This window comes from Daphnia magna, linkage group LG2 (genome assembly GCF_020631705.1).
Source record: "Daphnia magna isolate NIES linkage group LG2, ASM2063170v1.1, whole genome shotgun sequence".
Lineage (NCBI taxonomy): Eukaryota > Metazoa > Arthropoda > Branchiopoda > Diplostraca > Daphniidae > Daphnia > Daphnia magna.
The window spans coordinates 3,137,930-3,153,568 of record NC_059183.1 but is presented as its reverse complement, the minus strand read 5'-3'; the positions used below and the strand labels follow the sequence as shown (position 1 = coordinate 3,153,568).

Below are 15,639 nucleotides of genomic sequence, written 5' to 3'. Positions count from 1 at the left end.
TTAAAATAAAAATACGTTCAAGGGAAAAATTTTTACACGGTTAAGTTCTCCCCTTTTGGAAACAAAGAAATTTTGACAATTAATAATGAAACTTAGTGATCGGCCCCAATTAGTTCTAATCGAGTTAACCGCCCCGCACCGATAAAGTGCATTCAAGGTTGAATTGATGTACCACTTTTTCAACCGGGGTGGTGCGGGGAAAAATTTGAGGTTAACCCGTTGCCCCGAAGCAATAAAAAAAAATGCCGTTCTTTCGGTTTCAGAGTTTAAATCGGGGCAAGCGGGTAGAACGAGCTATTATCGGGGTTGTTATCGGATAGATCGGGTGAAACAGTCAATCGATAATGTTTTTTGCATTAATGATTCGATTGATTGCAATCTAATTGATTGCAAACCCCAATTGAATTCGAGGAGAAGAATTTTCCACCCTGAGCCACGCCTCGATGGCCCGAAATGAGAAACCCGATTTGCAAAAAAGTGCCCCGATTGGCTCGAGGCCGATCCTTAAATGAAACAATTGAAAATCTTCTTGGCTGTTGGAAGGAGGTCCGCAGAATATAATTTTCGCACATCCATTGCACTTCCAAGGTGACTAGCCGACGGACATCCCTGGACAACCCATTGAGTACATAGATATCTAACGGATGTTCGGCCATGATTCGGACATCCGACGGCAGAAATGTGCTATATGGGCGGATCCGTCGGTTACCACTCGCGGCATCCGTTCTCATGGAATAACATAGGCCTACTTGGATCTGAATCCATTCACGGCCGCAGACTGTGTTGGGGCGGCGGGGTCTCAACCAGCATCGAAAACTAGGTGACGTCATATGTGGGCGGTACCTTCGTCACACGTTTTCAATGACTTAATTCCGGCGACAACTCTACAGCATAATTTTAACAACAATCCCATTATCACACAGCCAGAGTCATAGAGAGGTGAGGGGATCCCCTTTATGACTCTGCCACAGCTATTGGTCGCGCCTTCAAGACCATGGGAAACCTCGCGAACCTCGTGAGTGGTCGAGTTTCAGGCTTTGCCGGTGATTCTCAAGTCACAACTCTTAAAAAACGTTAGTATAAAAAAATAATACAAAAAATAAACATCACGCATCAGCACAGCACCACAACAATTTCATTTGGTAATTTCAGCTAAGAATTACCGGTAGAAAAGGAACTAACTCACAACCATGAGTAATCAACATCTTTCTATAAAGAAAGTTAATTCTTTTGTGTTGGAATAGTTTTCAAAAGAAATTATGCAATGTACACTTTTTGACATTCTGTTCTCTTCTCTACAGTTTCTTGAGTTTTAAGATTATCTTTAGCATCACATGATTCCTTTTCCTCACTCCTGCTACTTGTAGGTTGCCTTTTTTGCCGTTCTGTCAGGTGCTACGCGGCAAGTTCCCTGTGTGTCAGGAAAGTACTACGTTCCGCTGCAAACTGCAGAATGTTGATGTTCGTTCTTTCCTTGCAGTCCTTTGAATTTTAGAACTTACGTTCGCAGTTCCGCATGAACCTGATGGTGAAGTAGAATTCTTTGATCTCTTAGAAACTTGTAATGATCTTTCACAGCTCACAGCAAATTCCATTTAACATTTCGTTAACGAAAACAATGATGCAACATGATACAAGAATGTGATAGATGTATCATATGGTCTGGATATCCCTCACAATAATGGGAACTCTATTCTCATACAGAATTTTGAAGAACATTTCAGTTATCAATTTAGTTGAAAATTTGGTTTTTCCTACTTTTTAGGGATGGCTCCCGAAAACCCTTTGCTATTATCTACCTGATACTTGGGCTTTCCATGGGTGAATGGTATGTAGCGATACTTGATCATATGCTATGACAAGAAAATATTTAAGAATAAATTAACTCCACAATTTGAATAATAAAAGTCACCTTTATCTGACGTTTCATGGTGAGGCAAAAGAGTGTGATGAAGTACATCACCAGAATAGGCCAAAACACAGGGACATTGAAAACTTCAAAGAAAGTGCAGAACACAGCAATGACGGTAGACTTTGAGACAGAATACCAAAACTTGAATTCAGGTAGTCGTCTGATAAAAGGACGAAACTCTTCATTAACCTTAGTTGGTAATTCAGGACCATCTTCTGATTCTGCATCAATAACTCAAATCAGACTTTATATTGATTTATGTGAAAATTATGATACCTTCAAATTCTGACATGGCTGGGTCAATTTTAGGCGATAGAAATGCAATGAAAAGGTTCAAATGGTAAATGCCTAGTGCATATGTGACTATATACCACCCCTGCAATGAAAATGAAATCTAACATAAAACACCAAAGCTGTTAAACAAGACTACAGAATTTGGTACTAGCCTTGCTGAAGAAAACTCTTGCCAAAAACATGGTTATTAGTACAAAGGTGAAGATCCATCGTGAAATGGGGTGAGGAGTCGATTTATCCAAAAGGGATTGATATGCCTATAAAAAATAATATTGGTGAGAGATAATCCCAATTTCCAATAACTAAACTAGACCACTATCATGACAATGTTACCAGCAAACTTAACTAAACAACTTGTAGTTGCTGGTAAGCCAAACATAAAAATAGTTACTTGTCCCAGCCTCTTAAAGAACTGCATTAACAGGTTAGGAGTTTGCCTTGAATCAGCTCCTTGATCCGGGATCATCATAACAGCCGACAGCCGACAGCACCTAAAACCATTGAATCAATGATATTTTTAGTGTCCATTAGACACGTCATTTGTTTTCAATTAACACTAGAAATGACATTCATTCAAACGGACAAGCTATAAACGGAAAAACTATCCTAATCAAAATTCAAAATTCGATTAACATAGTCCGAAGAAATTACCACTTTGTCTTAATATAGTTACTTTAAACAAAACGTAGCGTAGCGGCAGGAAAGAGGAAATTTTTATTTAGGCAGCCATGACACCACTTCTTTAATTCCCGGTTGTCACTTGTAAGCGTATGGCTTTGGAATACAGGCTCTTGTATAAAAACAAGGCCGGAAAGCTGCAAGCAATTTCCCTGGAATGCGGTAAAAAACTTCTTACAGCCAGAGCATGGTGTATTAGTATGGTGGGAGAACTGATGGTTGGAATCGGCTATCTCGGCTGAAGCCAGTGGTCACCTATGATCAGCGCTGCCTGGTGGACAATTGGGTGAACTAGAGCTAAAACCCCCTTGAATGCTGTCAACGGTTTGAAAATTCTCTAAGTCCGATTGCATTGCTTGTGTACTTAGTAACCTATAATATCCTATTTTGATTGTTATTAGACTAAGTAGATTTTTTATATTAAAATTGTAGAAATAACCAAAAATATAAAAAAATTGAAGCAAAGAAATTTAATTGAGATTACTTTATTTACATGCGCTGTAGTTCCGAGTTTGAAACTTTTTGAACACAGCTTTTCTTTGATAGCATGCATCATTTCAACATTTGCGTTCTAAGCATTGTCTTAGCGGGCGTGTAAAGAGACATCATTAGAATGATGTGAAGGAAACTCGTTGCAGTTGGATGGGTGTCGAATGCACGAATTTGTCCAAAGAGGCGCTAAGATAAAAAATGAAAAATTAATTAAAATGTAATGTTAAGATACTAGATCCATTAAAATTATTTACCTCCAAAGGATCCTGGTTCCATCTGGCAGTGAGGACAAAGTCGTACTTCTCAGTTGGGTCGATAGGTACAATAACTCCTCTGTAAGACCAATTGTACTCAAAATGGTAAGGCGCCAGCCTCAGAGTTGTCTGTGACGCACTGGTATTTTGAATTTTAGGTTGTGTTCTGACGCATCTAATCTCTGCACAAAAATTCTGACGAGGATCTTTGTCCGAGTGGCCGATTCGGTCGGAATAACAGCCACTCCTTTATGGCTCTCGGACAAGAAGACACTCAAAGACACTTAGATTGCAACAGAACTGAGTTATCTGGACTTGTTATAAAGGAAGGATCGTTGTCTGTTTCATAATTAGAAGAATGTTTATGTACTTTCACGTTGACCCGTAAGTTTTCTCGTGCAACCATTCATGAAAAAAGCAGTTAATTAACCTAAACTAATAATTTATTCTGTAATTCTTACCCGTTCTGGAGTTATAAATACCATCGTTTAATATGGTGCATTCTTTCAGCATGGTAACAGTATCAATATCAGGTCTGTAGATCCATACGACCGAAAGAAAGACTAGACTAGCTCTCTCATCTAAAGAAACGAAGCACAATTTTGAAAGAAATTATACAATACATTTTAATCGAAGTATACTTTCGCGTCGAAGAGATCTCGATTGGCCAATCCAAAGATTTGTCTGATCTTACATCGGTGGAAGATTGATGCCGGACGCCTCGAGTTATTTTCGTGTTTATCTAGAAAATTAAAAATGTATGGCTTTAGGGATGAATTAAGTAAAGATATATTTATGACATTTTCTTACATGAATTTCTGTCTTGGTTTGACATTTCCCTTGATCGTTTGGTGTCCAATGATGATCAAAGTCTGAAAGATGTTTTCTTAATTCACTGTGTGTCTCGAATTGATGTGACAAACTTACAACTGAATCCCAAAAATACTCGTTTCCGCTGAAAATGCGATCATTTTCAGGTAGAGTGGCTCTGAAAGAGATCTAAATGTTGGGCAGCATGCAAATGGGAATTCAGTTCCCTCTACTCTGATAAGTGTTCAAACAAACTCTGCATTCAAAAGTCAACTGTGCTGTTTTGTTTAGCGGACCATTTTCTTGGTCTCTTCCAGTACAACAATCTCTATAAAACACCGTTCACCATTTTTCGATAACTTTCAAATCACACATCACTGAAACGGTTACATCGCATCATACGTAATGGCCGTATTCGAACGAACGAGAACCGAAATTTCTAAATTATGAAAGAAGTTAGTATTTTGGTTCATAGAGCACCGACAATGGTGACAGCCCGCAATTGGCTGTTAGGAATTTCGACTTTCACAAGCTCCGCCTCTTGTCCGGGAACTGGCTTCATTCGAGATAGCCGATTCCAACAAAAGTTCCCCCACCATACTAATACACCATGGCCAGAGTCAGAGCACGATATAATAGGAAAGGTACACTCTCGCGCTATCCCAGTCTCTTGGAAGAAACGGCGGGTGTTCAGTAAAGGGTCCCAAGATTCCCCACCAGGTTCGCTAGTATAGGAGGCCCCTCGCCTCTCGGGGGTATAGTCAAAATTGGGGTTTTTCGTTCGTTATCTATAAAATTACCAATCAATGTGTCCAGAAATTGATTTCATTTAAGCTTAATTTAATTCCCTATCCTTAAATACCAAATTCATCTAGATTAGGCAATTATTTATATGTTAAATTTGTGATTGAAATTCACAATTTTTTGAAATTTGCGCCTTTCGCAACATTGCCTATTTCATTATATTAAACACGTTTGTCTTCTCTCTAGTGCAGCAACTTTTACACCTTTGTTAAAAATTGATATATTTAATGAATATTAACGAATTCTATTTCTAATGAATTCTGCACTAGAGAGAAGCCTCTAGTACAAAATCTACTTACTTTTAGGGTTTTTATTTTATTTCAAGCAAACTAGATATACGGAATACGACTTTAGGAAGAATAACCTAATATATAATAATAATAAAAAATAATTCAACGCTTTATCATTTATTTCATTATCCGTCTCCGGCTTTTTATTTAAACTACCATCAATGACAATGTATGTAACTTTTGATGCTTTGTTTTAAACTCCTGAATGATGTTTTTTGTACCGCTTAGCTTCGATGTGATACCTTATTTCTACGTATTAAAAAATCAAGAAAGGGACCGTTTGTTGGTTGTGTTCAGAACAACAATTTTTGCGAACCCCCCCCCCATCCCATCTTTCGCAACTGCAGCGATGATCTAGCAAAGGAGTCTATTATGAAGGCGTTGTTTGTTTGTAAACATCGTCACTTGCAAAATGATATGAACATACTTTAGAAGAAGGTTCGAAGTTCCCTTCCTGGGGATGAATTCATTCCAACGCTTCAATAACTTTCCATCCTTAGGTGCACTAAAGTCTAAACATGGTAAATTTACCAAGATATTTTGGGTAATCTGGGAAACCAGATGTACATCCGGGGACATAACAACAGTTCGGCATCTTCTTTGTTTTATTGTAAGGGAATGTTAAAATATTAGTTTAAGAGAAAATAGCACTGCATAAGACTTGGGGATTCGCATATCATGCTCATAGTGTCACTTACATCGAATGAAAACAAATGAACTAGAGCTGATTGCATGGGATATTGAAAAATAGATAAACAACATGAATTAATTTGTAATTATTTTAGCTTAAAACTGATTTTTTCTATGATTAAACTATGAACTGAGACCATTCAGCCGTCCCTCTCCATGGTTTACGCGGCAAAATGATGACTAACCCGGGTAGTCAGCGCCCCTAGCGGATGCCCCAAAATTTTCTCAAGGTTTAGCAGACGAGACGAGCAAAACAGCCCTAGCAGACGACAGTTCTTCGACCTCCAGTTTATAGATCATGATTCGGACCAACGAAACGCGGTATAGAGATTCCTCTCAGCGTGAACCATCCAGCAGAGTAATAGAATACTGGTGTAGCCACGCTTATGGCGGGCCCTCCCATTGCCTTTTTGGCCTGAAAGTCTTCCTGTCCCATAACGAAAGCGCCACAGCGGCTGTGTTGTGAACCAGTGTTCTGTATTTGAAAAAAATTGACGTATTTTTAAAATAAAATACATTTATTTTAAAATACTGGGGTTGGAAAATACAATTTCTCGGGTTTTTCAAAAATACCAAATAAAATAAAATAAAATACCAAATAAAATACAGTATTTTAATATTTATTTTAAAAGTCAAAAATACCAAATAAAATAAAATAAAATACAAATACTTTTCTTTTTACGATCTTTTTGTTTACTTATAGTCAAGCTGAAGCTAGTGAAGCTACGCATAATATCTGGTGAGTGTGTGAATAGTAATTTTTAGAAAAGGTAAAAGACATTTTTATTCTTTGTTGGCTGGTCCAGTTTTGTTTATTAACTGATCAATCATTAAAAATTGAGTTCAATTCAATGAGAAATGAGATTCAAGTCATTCAACAGGCCACAGGGTTATTGATCAACTTTGAATTATGTTTGAAAAAAGTAACTTTCAAACAAACCAGCTTTAGTTCGCATTCGCTTTGCCGTTAAAATATCACTGGCAGTACTGAAAACTCTTCAATGCTGGCGGATGACGCCGGACAACCATAGATATCTCTAGCAACACATGACAAGTAAGGAAAACGATGAGCATTTTGACTCCAAAATTTAAGTGATCTTGTTGGTGTTACGACACCAGAATTATCCTCCTGTTCCATAGGGAGGGTTTTCTCGTTCAGATAGACTTCGAATTCTTCGAGAATTTGAGAACTGCCAGCGAAGGGGGACGTTCTGTAGCATTGATAGTGCTGTACAAATTCCGTTTTTCTTGCTGGGTTTGGACCACTTTCTTTATTAGTCGCTCCTTCGTCCTCATTTCCTTGATTGAGAGTGCGAGATGCATTTTCACCGTCCTTCAGGTTTGAATACCTTGACGTCAGTTCAAATCTGACGCTATCTAGAAGCGTACTCTGACATTGAAGTTGTAGAGATCCAGCATTTCTGAACCGGGGATCTAGAATGGCACCTTTGGAAAAGTCAAATGTAATTAACATGGAAATAGTTAAGTGTGAATAACTCGGTTTTTACCTAGCACATAAAAAGTGTCTTGTAAGACAAATACATTCTAGATTCAAGCGATTTTTGAGAGCCTCAGCCAGATCTGCACAGTGATTAATTTTTCCGGCCAAAGGGCTTTTGGATTGTTGATAAGAGTTCCGTCGTCTTCTTCCCGTGTCAAACTAACTTTATTTAGTAGGTCCAAATAAGCAGGGATAACGTTTCCAAGTGTCTCGTAATCGGCCTGTAGATCATCAGTAGCCTCTGAAAAGGCTCTAAAATCAGGACTAACTCTTTCAGAATAGCAATCATCCTGCTCGTCAGACGATTCGATTTGTCTTTGTTGCATTTAACTTAGTCTGAATCAAGGGGTCGATTTCTAACATCCGTAGCACCCCTTAATTGAGTAAAATTGGAATTCCATCGTGTGACATTCTTGGCTGGAAGATGTAATTTGTTGCATTATAAACCATTTCGGTGTCATTCACACTCCTGCGCACCGCACTGATGATACTAAAGCTTATCCATGGCATCGACTACAGCTTTCTAAAAGAATTTCTGAATTAGCATATAATTTTATTATCAATGTAACAAATAGTATCCTTACGTTGATTGCCTTGAGCCCATCCTTGATTACAAGCTGTAATAAATGTGCAATACAATGCGCGCGAAGATGTGTTGATAGGAGAATAAGAGAATGCATAAAGTCATTGTTGCTTCTTCCAAAGTCAAAGAAACTATCTTGCAACGACTTTTCAACCTCCGTCATTTCTACTTCTTCCTCTTCATTCATCTGATCGAAACCCTCGTCCATTTCTTGACATTATAACTGAATATCATAAATTCTACCCCACAAAGAACTATCGTCGTCAAGCTCAATTTCGATTTCCACCAAACGTTCGCTATCTGCGATATTGATTGAGGATTGGGATCAGGCTCGGAGCGCTCGACTTGTTCAACCGATGACTGAGTGAGAGTTTCAGACTGATTGGTTGGGAATTTTATATTAAACGCGCGTATCATGTTACTTCCTCCGTCTGTGATGACTCGAACGATCTAACAAGAAAAATCTGTAGTAATTATCCTTGGTCTTGGAAAAATAGTCTTAAATTATATAGATTTACCTTGAAATTGGAATATCCCACTCCTGTATGACATCTTCATATTCATTAAAATTGCTTCACCAGTATGTTTCCCTTTGACTTGTCTAATTGATAAGAAGCACTTGAACGGCTCATATGTTTCAATACTCCAGAACAAGTAAAGCCAATGTAACCGACCATACTCTTACATACCAAATATCTAGTATTATAGATAAAGCCGTGCAGGATGACAGTTTCTTCTTGATGTATTCTTTAATTTGTTCATATCTTTGTGGTATGAGTGAGTTTCTCATTACATAAACCGAGGGCAAATGGTAACCAGGAACTGCCATCTAAAAAAGTAACACATGTTAAATGTGATAACAACAAACTGAGGTTAGATTAAAACTATGAATATGTTACCTCAATCCATTCACGAACAGTTTTGTTTGCTAAGATGTTAAGAGAAAGATTCCCTTCGCTTACAACTCGAGTGAGCCCTACGTCTAACTGGTTTTTCTTGAATTATGCATCGTAGTTTGAACAGTGAAAGGCTTAATTGAACCTTGATTTCGAACTGTTCCTGGTCGTAAACTTTGCCATTCTTCGCAGTGAACTCTTGAACAATGAGTTGAAAAGTTGGTGTAAGCTTGTTTGATCTAGAGAAAAACGTTTATCTTGACACAACAGGCATTGGGCGTATACCTTCTTGTTGTCTTCTCTCCAGTTAGTAAAAATTTCTTACGCCAAGAGGGCCAGCTTTGGATTGTAAAGTTTGAGATTAGGTTACCAGGTGGTGGTTTGAACTTCCACTTAGTTGGAACCAATTTGTATTTGATTCATCTTGCTCTCCTTCATTCTCGTCTTGTTCTTCACTTATGTTACTATCCTGTTCTTCTGGGATATTTTCAACTTCTTGTCCAACATCATTGTCGAGCTCACATGATGGATGTTTGGGATTGTTCTTTCGAGGCCTTCCTCTCTGGCCTTTCTTGGTTGGTATAGGCTTATTCATTTTTGGACGCCCCATTTGCTCGATATCACGAAGTCTTGAAGGGATATTCTAGTTCTAGATCAATTTAAAATAACATATATAGTCAACAGGACTCAACACCCATGTCACAATTTATGACATGGAAAACTTAAAAAGATTATAATAAATCAAATCAAACTTTGCACTTATACATTTCTACAAGATACCCCTATGTGAGCGCTGAAATGGCACTCTCACAAATCACGAAACATCACAAGAGTCTTGTTCAAACTCAGAACAGGGCACAACAGGCTGAAAGCCAACCTGGCCCGATTCAACAACCAGCTAGACCCCACCTGCCAGTTCTGCGAAGATGAAGATGAGTCAACAAAGCACGTCCTTCTAGAATGTCCTGCACTCGAACTAGAAAGACAAGAAATCAACAGTTACTTTACAACTCACAACATGGAACACAATCTATGTAACCTTCTAGGACTCAACCCAAGAAATAACTGCAACACACAGCATGAAGTCCAGAGGCTACTCGTCCAGTTCCTAAAAGCAACGAGACTCATCAACACAATCTAAATAAAAAATTAACAAACTTCCTTTCCCTCATACCTACTCAAAACACCCCCAAGCAACAAGAAGAACGACAAAGTTTGGTGGGCACAACAGGCTGAAAGCCAACCTGGCTCGATTCAACAACCAGCTAGACTCACCTGCCAGCTGCCAGTTATGCGAAGATGAAGATGAGTCAACAAAGCACGTCCTGCACTTGAACTAGAAAGACAAGAAATCAACAGTTAATTTACAACTCACAACATGGAACAAAATCTATGCAACCTGCTAGGACTCAACCCAAGAAACAACAGTACAATCAGCATGAAGTACAGAGGCTACTCATCCAGTTCTTAAAAAGCAACAAAAACTCACAACACAATCTTAATAAAAACCAAACAAACTTACTCTCCCCCTTACCTACTCAAAACACCTACTTAAAACACCTCCAAGCAACAAAAAGAACGACAAAAGTCCAGCCAAAAGAACGTAACTTATCAATCAACTCGAAAACGAAAAATATATTACCACTTTACCAGTGATAAATCACAAAATTAGTACTTCAGACTTCAGAGTCTTCAGTCAGTAGGAGAAATTGTATGCAGTAAAATTTTTAAACTGTTGAGGTAGGTCGTGCAATTTTAGAAACGAGTCTTATCTTGCGTCTTATCGTCTAATAATGCTTGACATAATGACGAGGCAGTGAGGCACTGTTTTGTTGTCGGCTGCTAGTGAAATTCTTAAATACCAAACAGTAGGAAAAGGAAGTAGAAAAGGTCGAAAATTGACATAATTTTTTTTTAAATCGTCGAGTATTTTGAGTATTTTATTTGAGTATTTTAATAAAAACCAAAAATACCAAATAAAATACAGGAAATTAAACAAAAATAAACGCTGAAAATAAAATAAAAAATACCGTTTTTATTGTATTTTATTTGTATTTTATTTTATTTTATTTGACAAATACAGAACACTGTTGTGAACTTGTGATGTATTACGTTTTCGCTATGTTTTCGCTCATTTTCGTCGTCTGTACTTCAGAAAGTAAACAAAAAGTGGCTTAATTAATTAGTGTGAAAAAATGTTTGTATTAACATATGGGTTGTTATAACAATAACAACCCTTAAAACTCAATTCATAGGTGGCAGTTACGGTTATGGGACACTTAAATCGATATCTTGCCTCATTTTCTCACAATCGATACGCAAAATTGGCAACAACTTTTGGGAAAAAATCCGAGAGGGGGAGTTAACATGGCCGGGGCTACACCAGTATTCTATTACTCTGCATCCAGGGTTCTATGACTCTGTTACAGCTAGGCCACCCCGATTACCTGAAACCCCCAAAACCACGGGTTGCTACCCGGGTAGGTGCTTTTCAAGCAGTTTGGTCAAAAATATCCGGTGTACGGGTGTAGTCGATAGACCCAGACCCTGTCTGGATCCAGGGAGGAGTATAGAGAAGAAAGCAGTTCTATCCCGCGCTGTAACCCACAGCTGTCCGGGGAGTGGAAGCCGCCACCAGTTGGCAGCACAATGAGGTAGAGAGGAAGTTTTTCAGAAGGGTGTGTGGGAAACGAAGCGAATTTATAAATGGGAAAAAGGACATAAAAATGCAATAAAATAACAGAAAATTTGTTCACTAGTATGTTATTGTTTCTTGGATAATACGCAATATTTAAGATCAAATGTTACATTAGTAATTAGCTAATTAATTAAAGTTCTTTTTCTTTCCACGCTGACTTTTCTTTCACCCTCAATTCTCTTCTGCTATTTGGAGTCTTTTTTCTTTGGCAATGCACTTCATTCTAGTGCACATGTAATTGATGATGATGTTAGTCATGAAGACTATCCTGTGTTCTTCACAACCAACTTGGGGTAGTTTGTCCGCTACAAGCGAAGTTAAAAGCTCTTCTACACTGATTTAATAAATCGAAGATTAGTGAGTTTCTGTCATATAATTTGCAACACTATTTAAATTTTTTTCTGAGTATGCTAATATTGTCATTAGTGGATGTAGGCCTAAATGTAATAAACTCTGATCGTAATCTCGACAGATTGGCTTTGATTTGATTTTGCCCTTTCCTTAATATTGCTTGATTGCATGAAAATCTGAAACATTAATAGAAAATGAAATATGGTAGGTGTGCGATCATTTCAGTTTCGTCCCACCATGCGCATGTAAGGAATCCTTCAGATGCGCATGTAAGGAATCCACCACATGCGTACTCTAGCAGACCATTTTTTTTATTTAACTGAAATGCAAGCACACCTAGAGAACCTTTTTTAGAAAAAAACAACGCTATTAGACAAAACCCAAACTCAGGGATAACGTTGCCCTCAAAAAATAACTATAGAGTTGTAAAGAATAAACTTATTCTTAATCTAGGATAAAAACTGATAGTTTGTGCTGTTAACGTATAAAATTTTCGGAAAAAAGTCAAAAGGGACTACGTTTTGCAAATAGACTACTATAAAGGCACCGGTGGCGCGAAACGGGTAAATCGGGTAATTATTTACCCCTGAGCCAGTTTTTAGCGTTCAGGGTACTGAACGAAAAAATATACAATATATATCGCAAATTTCTGTTGAAAGGGTGGCTTTAGCATTTTGATGTAGCAATTGACTGATCATATCAACGGACGATGTATTCTCCTGAGGTAGTTAAACGAACGTATGTTTTCTGCTATCGCTGGTATTTAAATCCTGTGAATTTTTTTTACTGAAGGTAGGGTAACTGCTTGTAATTTTTGTGCCATTATGTTGCCTTACATACTGGCTGGGAAGAACTATTCTTTTGTTCGAGCGGTGCATCCCAAAGGTATTTCAAACATTCCTATTGGCGGTGAAGTTGTTGTTCTAATCGGCGGTTACTTCCCACCAGAAAGACACGAGAAAATGCTTTCATTCGGCTTCCTTTCTGAATAAACCCATTGGTTGGCTCCTATGTAAACGACTTTAGGGCCACGCCAATCCGTAAATTTGTTTCTACATTGAGTATTACTTCGTGATGAGTCATTCAAAAACATGGCTATTGCACAGGATTTATGAGCAGTTCTTATGCTGGTACCAGTATGGAACTTGCAAAAAAGGTGTCCTCCCTTGTTTCAGTCTTGAACATAATCTTTGGAGAGTTCTTGAAACGTTTCGAGGTCTGTAGACACAGCAAGATAATCTGACAAGTTTCCGAATAAGACGCCATGGGTTCCGTTATCTGTAGCTCCTGGCAGGTTGATGACCTGAAAGAGCTTGTACTGCTGGGCGTAGTAAAAAATAGGAACATGTATGAAGAGGTGAAATGAATTTTCTATGGCTGAAACTATGACAGTAGATTCTCGGTAGGCGACCCAAAGTTCGTCACTAGAAATGTACCATCCTATTGGTAGTTGTCCTTTGTTTGTTTTCATTACTTTGTTGAATCTAGCTGGAGAGAAGGTTTGATGAACTAAATACCCGTTTGCTAGTAAAGCAAAGCCGACGTCGACACTATCGGCCAGTTGTTGTAACCCCAACAAGATTTGATTAATTGCTTCAAACCTTTCATCCTGTGGGAAAAAGTACTCGAAGTGATTCAGTTATAAATCTTTTATGTCAGCCATTCTTCCCATTATGTTCGTTGTGAAATTTGTGCTTGTCAACGATGTGGATTACTTCTTGTTGATTAAGGGAGAAGAGCTGTATGTGACTGTTCTTTTCTTCTCAATCCTTCTATGTTGAGAATCCAAAAAGCCATTTAAAGATTGATCCTTTCCCGTCGATGAGTTTTCGGAGCCTTTTTGACTTTTTATTAAACGCCTTTAAATGTTTGTTAATCAATCTGCAACGTTCTCCATACCTTTTCAAAAAGTTTGCATTATGCTTACGATTCTCTTGGCTGCTACTAGTTATCGTTGTGAACCTTGATTTTTCTATCTTTTTTTAACTTCTTGTTGTTGCAGGATTTTCTGTTTCAAGTATGATGTTGCTGTATCAGCTAGTCCGAATTCAAGGTCAGTTACGATATTCCACGAACATTCACTGAAATGGACATCGGCTTGTTTTTTAAAAATAGAGGTTTCTCTAAAATCAGTAAACTGCTTGTTGATGTGCAAAAAAAAGGCACTAGGAAGATAAGATACCTAGCTGGAGGTCTTCTGTAACGGTTGAGCCTTCGAGCTGTATTTAATTTTATCTGTTCCAGATTGAAGGTTATCCCGTCATTCACACTGTCGTCTGGTGACGAGTTACTTAGTTAAATTAATATTTTTCCCCCTTCAGCCTGGGATTGTGTCAATCAAGGCAGGTGAATCTGGTGATTCTGTTTTCCCTTGTTGTGTTGTTGTTTTATCACTTTGTTGGTCGTTTTCTAATGCTATTTCAGTGTTGCCTACAGGGACTGTCATTTCATAGAGTCACCGAGAAATGGCTAAATTCGAGTAACGTGAACAATGTCTGGTTTTCCTCGGTCGGTTGCAGAAATTTCTATATAATTAACAGGCGTGGTTTGTCTCAACACTTTAAACAGTCCTAGCCCAAGATAAAGAAGATCTAATGATTTTCCCACTTTGCGCACTGGTTTGTAGACTAACACTAGATCTCCTGATGGAAGAATAACTCTCTATGAAGTGCAACTTAGATTTCTTTCTGTTTTTCTTGAGCTCGCACCAATCTTATCTTTACTATTTCTCTTGCTTCAGATAAACCAGCAAGTAGACGATCTGCGTAACTCATTGCAGCGTCGTCTTCTCCCAGCAATGGGTTGGGATCGGCTTCCAATTCTAGGTCGATGGAAAGTCTGTGTTCGCGTCCGTAGAGACGAAAAATGTTGAGCGTCCTTCAGACTTTTCTCTTTCCGTGTTGTATGCAAAGCATACTTATTGTAGGGTTCTCTCCCAATCACGCTGGTCACTGCTGATGTAACTTGAAAGCATTTCTGCAAATGTATGGTTCATTCTTTCTATCGTTCCATTTGCTTGAGGGTGATAACTGAAGTGGTTTTGTGGTTTTTGTGCAATTTCTTCACAAAAGCTTGCGTTAGATCGTAGGTAAAGCATTTTCCTCGACCTGTTATGATTTGTTCAGCAGCTCCGAGCACAGAAGAATTGGTTGACAAATAATTTTGTGGCATTATCTGCTTTGCTGGTGGGCATGGCTTTTAGCTCAACCAATTTAGTTAGATAGTCGAGTGTAACAAAAATGATCTTGTTTCCCTTAGTAGACAATGGAAACTGGCCTGGTAGATCATTTCTTAGTTTTAAAATAGCCCTTCTACTTTGATGCATTGCAGAAGTCCCAGAGGTTTGTCTGGCGATACGTGTGTCACTAAAACTCAAATAACTATTT

At 38.2% G+C, this 15,639-nt stretch overlaps 1 protein-coding gene and 1 pseudogene across 4 annotated transcripts; both read right to left on the bottom strand.

Moving 5' to 3' along the window:
• Positions 1-1,542: 1,542 nt before the first annotated feature.
• On the bottom strand, positions 1,543-3,045 carry LOC116915674 (protein RER1). Of its 4 annotated transcripts, none has more exons than XM_045168939.1 (7): positions 2,878-3,045; positions 2,598-2,688; positions 2,359-2,463; positions 2,189-2,288; positions 1,913-2,133; positions 1,759-1,853; positions 1,543-1,690 (listed from the first exon to the last, which is right to left on the bottom strand). In XM_045168939.1, exons 2-7 carry the CDS (start codon positions 2,673-2,675, stop codon positions 1,654-1,656), a joined length of 636 nt encoding a protein of 211 aa, XP_045024874.1. In that variant the 5' UTR covers positions 2,676-2,688; positions 2,878-3,045; the 3' UTR covers positions 1,543-1,653. The 4 variants fall into 4 exon arrangements, with proteins under 4 accessions (XP_045024874.1, XP_032776715.1, XP_032776714.1 ...); XM_032920824.2 differs by having other exon boundaries at positions 2,598-2,697; positions 2,858-3,044; XM_032920823.2 differs by having other exon boundaries at positions 2,598-2,697; positions 2,880-3,043.
• A 4,146-nt stretch (positions 3,046-7,191) lies between these two features.
• LOC123469615 lies at positions 7,192-10,412 on the bottom strand (annotated as a pseudogene).
• Between the last annotated feature and the right edge of the window lie 5,227 nt (positions 10,413-15,639).